Source organism: Serinus canaria, chromosome 4A (assembly GCF_022539315.1).
Source record: "Serinus canaria isolate serCan28SL12 chromosome 4A, serCan2020, whole genome shotgun sequence".
NCBI lineage: Eukaryota > Metazoa > Chordata > Aves > Passeriformes > Fringillidae > Serinus > Serinus canaria.
This window is the reverse complement of record NC_066318.1, coordinates 18167178-18174589: the sequence shown is the minus strand read 5'-3', so window position 1 is coordinate 18174589 and position 7412 is coordinate 18167178. Positions and strand designations below refer to the sequence as shown.

Below are 7412 nucleotides of genomic sequence, written 5' to 3'. Positions count from 1 at the left end.
TGGGCTGCTGTCCCTACCCTCTCCTGGGTAACAAACACCTGGGTAATTCCTGGAAAACACCTGGATCAGGTGCTGCTGGGGCCACTCCCCTGCTGCAGGTGAGCAGGCAGCTGGGAGAAGCCAAGGGCTGGGGTTTGGGATGCTGGAGCAGAGCTGAGGGCACAGAGGGAGATGCCAGATTCCAGAGCTGTGCTCTGGCAGTGACTCCTGGCCCAAAGGCAGGAGACACAGCAGCCCCATCCCCAGCTCTGCTCTCCCAACCTTGAGCACTGTTAGTAAATCCCTAATCCCTGCAAAATCATTTATTTGGGACTGTTTAGCTCTAAACTTTTAACTGCTTAGCCCTTGGCTAAATCCACAAGCTCATTAGCTCTCTTCAGCTGCATTAATAACGATAATCTCTTTAATGGGAGCAACTCTGGACAGGATTTACCTTCCCAAAAAACCCCTTGACTGGCACTCAGTACCCTTCTGCCCTCTAATTCTTCCCCAATTACCAGGAGCTGATCAAGAGCTGCTTTGCCTGGAGCAGAGGCCAGGTCAGGCCGTGGCTAAAGCAGAAGGTGGAAGCTTTTCCCAACTCCTTGTCCTTCCCTGGAGTTTGGAGCAGTGGGAAGCTCATCCCCAATGGCTCAGGCTGGAGTGTCACCCCTGCTTGGGCTCCTGCTGGAAATATCCCCTGGGATGGATGGAAAGGTTCCTGCTCCAGGGGTGTGTCTGGGTGGGATTCCAGCTGGGCTGGGGGCTCTCAGGTTTGCCTTGTTAGAACTGGGTTTAATCTGCTCCTTGTTCCTAAGATCTCTCTTAGTTAACAACTAAACAGCAGCAGCAACAACAAAAGAATGAGAGGTTTATCATTCATTTGCCATTCAAGGATTTTCCTTTCATCTCCAAGTTTCCTACATTTCACATTTTCTAGCACTTCTGTTGTCTGCATTCCCTTTTTTCCCTTTGCAACACTGTCTTTTTAATGGCTGCTTTGATTCCAGAGGGATTCAAGCCAGGCTTGGCTTTTGTGGCTGCAGCATCCCCGTTGTGGTTGCATCTTCCTGACACTCAGGAAAAATAACCCCAGACTCCCCTCTCCTGCTCCAGGATTCATCCACATCACACTCCGTAATTCCATTCCTGTGCTGGCTTTGGGGAATTGACCTTTGTGAAGCAATAATCTATTTTTGGGTGAATTTAGAGAGGAAAACCAAAAGCCTAAACCAAATCAATGTTGACCATTTTCCTGCATTCCAGGCTTTCTAGGGGCAGGCTCCAAAGCAGGAATGTGGTGGTGGCACAGATCACACATTTCACAGAGCACTCTGATTTCACTCCTTGCACAGTGGGGATTTTCCTGCTGGGTAATTTGGGTCTCTCTTGTTATCTCATGCCATGATAAGGCTGCCCCAAACCCCCAGCCCGTTCCTGCTCCACTGCTGAGGAGTTTGGAGAGGGTTTAAAGGGAGCTGGATAAAATAGGATTGCACTTCCCAGCTGACAGCTTTTGATAAGAGCCCCAGTGCTGCTCCCCACTCCTTTTGTTTGCCCTGGGAGGTTTCCTGCCTTCCTGGGTCCTGTTCAACTTCAGGAGCCCTGTGGTTCCTTCTGGCAGGTGCAGCCAGAGCGGCTCAGTTGGGAAATCTGGACCATCTTCAGGACCTTTTGTCATCCTGGTCTCTAATAAATCATTTGGAAGGTTGCTCTGAAGAGGGGGAGGGAGGGCAGGACGGGGGTGATGAGGGAATTCGGGTGCCTGGCAGCAGCCAAGGTGAGGTAGAGGCTGGTGCTGCCCGGGCAGGGACCCCTCGTTCCCTGCAATTCCTGCAGGGAAACAGTGGAGAAAAAGCTTTGGGTGTGCTCAGAGGGGTCAAGCAGCCTCCAGCACCTGTCCCAGCCTCCCCCCACCCCGCTGCCCTCTCTATATTTACCCAGGGGGAGCTTTCCAAGAATGGAAGTGGTAAGATAAAACCCCAGAGGGGCTAAAATTAGCCTCAGTGCCCCGGGCCGGTCCTGCCGTGGCATTTCAGCTGTGAGCTGCACAGCCCCGGCCCCACACAGCCCCGGCCCTCCCAGCCCTGCCAGAGCCTCTCCTGCTCTGCCCATTGGGGCTTAAACCACGGCAGGACTCCCCATGGGACCCCCCTGGCCTCAGGGGCTCTGAGCATCCTCCACACCCAGGTAAGGTGGCACTGGGACCTGCTGGGGTGAGGGGGGTCTGGGACCCAGAGGGACAAATGTGAGCTCTGTCACAACCTCTTTTTGGGGTCTGCAGGTGCTTGGACAGCTCTGCCAGCTCAGGGGGTGACAGAAGAGTGAGGGTGGGCAGGCCCTGGCACAGGGTGCCCAGAGCAGCTACGGCTGCCCCTGGATCCCTGGCAGTGCCCAAGGCCAGGCTGGACACTGGGGCTGGGAGCAGCCTGGGACAGTGGGAGGTATCTCTGCCATGGCAGAGGGTGGGATGAGATGAACTTCTAAGTTCCTTGTAAAACAAAACCATTTTGTGATTCCACGAATCCTGGTTTGGGCTCTCCTGGTTGAGGAGCCTCCCTCAGCTCCCCACATGAGATCTCAGGCAGCCCAAGGAGGCTCCCTTTGGAGGTGCTGTTTGTGTGTTCAGGAAATGTCACAGCTGCTCTTTTCCTTTTCCACACCATATCCCTTGGGACTCTAACTGGGAACACAACTGTCTTTCTGACTCAAACCTGCAGTAACCCCCAGCCCATTCTCCAGGAGGGTGGGTGATCCCAAAGCTCCAGAGCTCATCGCTGGTGTGTCCAATGAGGAGCAGCAGTATTGGAATTTCCCACATTTCTGTATAAATTGGGCTAACGGGTGGCAGCCCAGCAGAGCTTTGCTGTTGCTGCCATCAGACTTGTCCCAGTGTCCCCGGCTGTGCTGGTGGCCTTGCTGGGGTCCCCCTGAGCTGGTGGCAGTGTCCCCGTGGGTGATGTGGGACAGGTCCCCATGACTGCCCCGACACCGGTGGGCTCAGGTGCACAACGAGGCTGATTGCTCCTTCTGCTTATCAGATAATTAACTGTTTGCTACGCCTCCTTCGCTAATTAATTGTCCCGTGCAGTTCCTTAGCCTCTCCCAGGACAGGTCAGCCCCGGCTCTGCCTCTCCCGAGGAAACCCGAGCTGCCCCGAGCTGCCGAGACATTCCTCTGCCCACCCCGAGCGCTTCCAGCTGCTCAGGTGCCAGCCGGGACATCCCATCCCTGTCCCTCGGCTCCGGAGGCCACATCCCGTGTGCAGAGCCCAGCGAGGCTGCCAGGGTTCGGTGCCACTGGGTGTGACCAGCTCAGCACTTCCACCCTTCCTCCCTCAAATCCCTCAGCCGAAATATCCCAGACCCTTCTCTCGCCGTGACCACGGGGCTCCAGCAGGCAGGAGGGAGGAACGGCGGGATTCTAACGCTGGCATCGTTTGGAAGGGAGATGTTGGAAGATGTTTGATCCCTAATCAAACTGACTGCTTCACATTCACCTCATCCCTCAGGATTGGGGTCAAGGGATGGAGGGACAGGACACAGGGAATGGCTCCCACTGCCAAAGAGCAGGGATGGATGGGATATTGGGAATTGGGAATTGTTCCCTGGCAGGGTGGGCAGGCCCTGGCACAGGGTGCCCAGAGCAGCTGTGGCTGCCCCTGGATCCCTGGCAGTGCCCAAGGCCAGGCTGGACACTGGGACTTGGAGCAGCCTGGGACAGTGGAAGGTGTCCCTGCCCAGGGCAGGGGTGGCACTGGGTGGGCTTTAAGGTTCTTCCCACCCAGACCATTCCATGATTTTATGGGATCTTGACCCACGTACCCACTACAGCACTGAGCTCCGTTTTTCCCTCAGCCTTTCACCCATGTGGATTTCCTCATGTGGTGCCAGGTCCATGAGCACATCAGCAGCATCCTCATCCAATGTTCGTCCATTTCTTGGAGAATCTTCCTTTTGTTGAGTATAAGCTTGCACTAAAATGCAGCTCTCGGTGTCAGGGACTGGTTCTAACCTGGGCTTGGTGCCGGTTCTGCCATCCTGTAGATCTTCGGCCTCATCCTTTACCATGAGAGCGGCACATGGAGCCCAGACCCGACAAAATGAGCCTGATGGACATCAACAAGATGTTCTCCCTGCTGCAGCCCAGGGATGACGAGGAGGACAGCGGGGAGAGCGAGGAGCTGAGCCGGGCGGTGTGCCAGGACGACCACGAGGCGCTGGCCAGGCTCCTGTCGCAGGACAGGTACAGGAGGCTGATCGACCGCCGGAGCGGCTGGGGCGTGCCCAGCACGCCCCCTGCGCCTGGCGGCCGCCCGGGGCTGCGTGCGGAGCCTGCGGCTGCTGCTGGCGCACGGCGCGCTCGTGGACAGCCTGGACGTGAAGGCGCAGACCCCGCTCTTCGTGGCTGTCAGCAACGGGCACGGCGAGTGCGTGCGGCTGCTGCTGGAGGCCGGCGCCAGCCCCGCGGGCAGCGCCTACAACAACTGCTCGCCGCTGCTGCTGGCCGCCAGGGACGGCCGGGCGGCCATCGTGCGGCTGCTGCTGGAGCACGGCGCCGAGCCCAACGTGCGGGCCCGCCTGCCCGAGTGGGCGGCCAACGCGGCGGCCTGCTCGGGCCCGCTGTACCTGGCGGCCGCCTACGGGCACCTGGAGTGCTTCCGCCTGCTGCTGCTGCACGGCGCCGACCCCGACTACAACTGCACCGAGCAGGCCGTGCTGGCGCAGATCCGCGAGCCCAAGACGCTGCTGGAGACGTGCCTGAGGCACGGCTGCCGCGGCGACTTCATCCGCCTGCTCATCGACTTCGGGGCCAACGTGTACCTGCCCGGCGTGCCCGCCGACGGGCCGGCCCCGCGCAGCGAGGGGCTGGAGCTGCTGCTGCACGCCAGAGGTGACCGGGCTGCGTGCCCGCGGCTGGAACGGGCACGGCTCTGCTCTGATTCCCTCTGCCCAACGGCCGCACCCGCGTGTTCCGTCAGCCGCGGTTCCCCTCGCAGCGTCACTTGGCTGTGCGGGTCTGTGGCCGCCCCTGCGAGTGTCCAAGGGCAGGTTGGACGGGGCTTGGAGCAGCCTGGGATAGGGGAAGGTGTCCCTGCCCACGGAATGAGACGAGCTCACGGCCTGGGTTTCCCCTCCCTTGTCGGGTTACGCCCTGCTTTTCACTCTTGCTCTCCTTTCTGCTGCTCAGCTTGGGCCCTCCTGTGCCACCCAAGTCTAAAATCCTGCACCTATTTCCATGTGGGTATGGAGGATTTCTCCATGCCCGGCTCCCGTGGGAGTTTGTTCCAAAGTCCATAGCCCTGGCACAGAGGTTGAGTTTTCATAGGATCATGGAATTTTCATAGGAGACAGAACAGTTTGGGTTGGAAGGGACGCAAAGATCATTTTGACCCAACGCTGTCTAGTTTGCTCAGCCCATGTCCCTTTCCTTCAGATAATGCTGGGTTGGAGGGCAGCAGGGTTGTGTGTTTTGAAGGTGACCATGTGATTTTCCTTCCACAGCTCATCCCAAATCTCTGCTGTCCCAATCCCGGCTGGCCATGAGGCGCCTCCTGAAGCAGCCCGGCCACTCGGCCACCCTCGGAGAGCTGGAGATCCCCACAGCCCTGGCCAAATACCTGCAGCACCAGCCGTGATCCCAGACTGCCCAGGGACACCCACTCTGAGCACCATAATTAAAACCTGCTCCACCCTGGCAGTGAACCCCTGAGATCTGTGGAACACCTGGGAATTTGTGGTCTCAGGTTCATTTTTGCTGCCAGGTGTCTCCAGAAAGCTGTGCCCATGTGGAGAGATGGGAAGGGAAGGAGGAGAGAGAACAGGAGGTGTCAGCTCCTGGTTTGCAGCAAAGCTAGGATTGAGCAGGATCTGGTTCCCCTGGGTTTGCCTCTGACCATCTGTACTGAGGGATTTTATACCTGGAGCTGATTTTGGTTGGAGAAGGGACTGGGAAAGAGTGTGGAGAAATTCTTGGCTGTGAGGATGGCAATTGTTCCCTGTGAAGGTGGGCAGGCCCTGGCACAGGGTGCCCAGAGCAGCTGTGGGCTGCCCCTGGATCCCTGGCAGTGCCCAAGGCCAGGCTGGACAGGGCTTGGAGCAGCCTGCGACAGTGGAAGGTGTCCCTTCCATGGCAGGGATTTGAGGTCCCTCATGATTCCAGGATTCCCAGAGAAGTTCCCAAGTGCCTCCTCCACCTGGGAGGGGCAGGATTGGGGCTGGCCCTGGCCGTGTGTGCCCACCCCAATGGGGGCAGAGCCCAGCGCTCCCAGCTGGCAGCACAGGAGGGGCTGGGAGAGCCCCAGCATCCCCACTGCTCTCCCTGCCCCAGCTCTGACCCTAAACATCATCTTCTCACCCCAAAAGTGCTTCCTTCTGGGAAGGCTGAAGGTCTCCCGTGGTTGGGCAGGGCTGGGGTTTGGATTAAAGTGTTCTGTTCTTGGTATGAAGCTGCTTGGCCTGTCTGGTGACACCCCATGTCTGACAGCCCTGCCAGGATGGCTGGGCAGGAACGAAGGAATGGCTGCACACAGCGAATTGCAGGCTGGAGTGGGGCATCCCAGCACTGCTTTTGTGTCCCTCCTTCCCTCCTGCTGTGGGCACTGGGATTGCCCTCACCATGGGGCTGGAGGTGCCCTCCTGGCTCTTCCCACAGCCAGGAGCTGATGGATCAATCCTGCTGCTCCTTGGCAGCTCAGTGCCCACCAGCCATGGTGCTCTGGATGTTCTGCACCAACACTTCCTTCCCTCCTGCCCTGTGGCATCCCAAAGGGAAGTGTTCCCAGGGCTCAGAGTTCCAGGGGTGGCTCTTGGCCAAACACAGGCACCTCCCTGCAGGATTTATGGGCTTGTGTCAGGGGCTGTGGGATCTGTTAATCAGCATCTATTAATTAGGCTGTGGGCCTTTCCCAAGGGGAGCATTAGGGCTTGGAAGCAGCCTGGACAAGGCTCTATAGGGAATGATGACACTGCTGCCACTTCTGTCCCCTCCCAGCCACCTGCAGGAGCACACCGGGAGATGGGGGCTGGGAGAGGCTGTCCCGCGGGGACACTGCTACACCCTGCTGCAATTCCCACGTGTGGCATCCTTGCTGTCATCCTCACGTGGAGATTTGAGGGGCTTTCGGGATTTGGGGGTCCCAAAAATGGGGAGGGGTCTTCCCTGCTGGGTTGCTCAGTGCCTGTGGGACTGTGGGCGTGCAGCGGTGGCGGGCTGGCAGTGCCGTGGCGTGGGTGATGCCCGTGGGTGACACAGCACACGCAGGGAGGTGTCCCACAGCAAACACGCCGTGTGACCACTCCCCGGTGTCACACACTGTCACACCCGTGAGCCCCGCAATGTTACACACTGTCACCTCCCTGAGCCCCCCGGTGTCACACACTGTCACACCCCTGAGCCCAGCAGTGTCACACACTGTCACACCCCTGAGCCCC

General features: G+C 58.7%; 1 protein-coding gene across 1 annotated transcript; it reads left to right on the top strand.

Annotated features, from left to right (window-relative positions):
* Positions 1–3458: 3458 nt before the first annotated feature.
* ASB12 (ankyrin repeat and SOCS box containing 12) lies at positions 3459–6406 on the top strand. Its single transcript, XM_050974355.1, is given in 3 exon segments — positions 3459–4273; positions 4275–4872; positions 5484–6406. Coding segments are annotated over 3 exon segments (945 nt in total). The 5' UTR covers positions 3459–4060; the 3' UTR covers positions 5618–6406.
* Positions 6407–7412: the final 1006 nt, after the last annotated feature.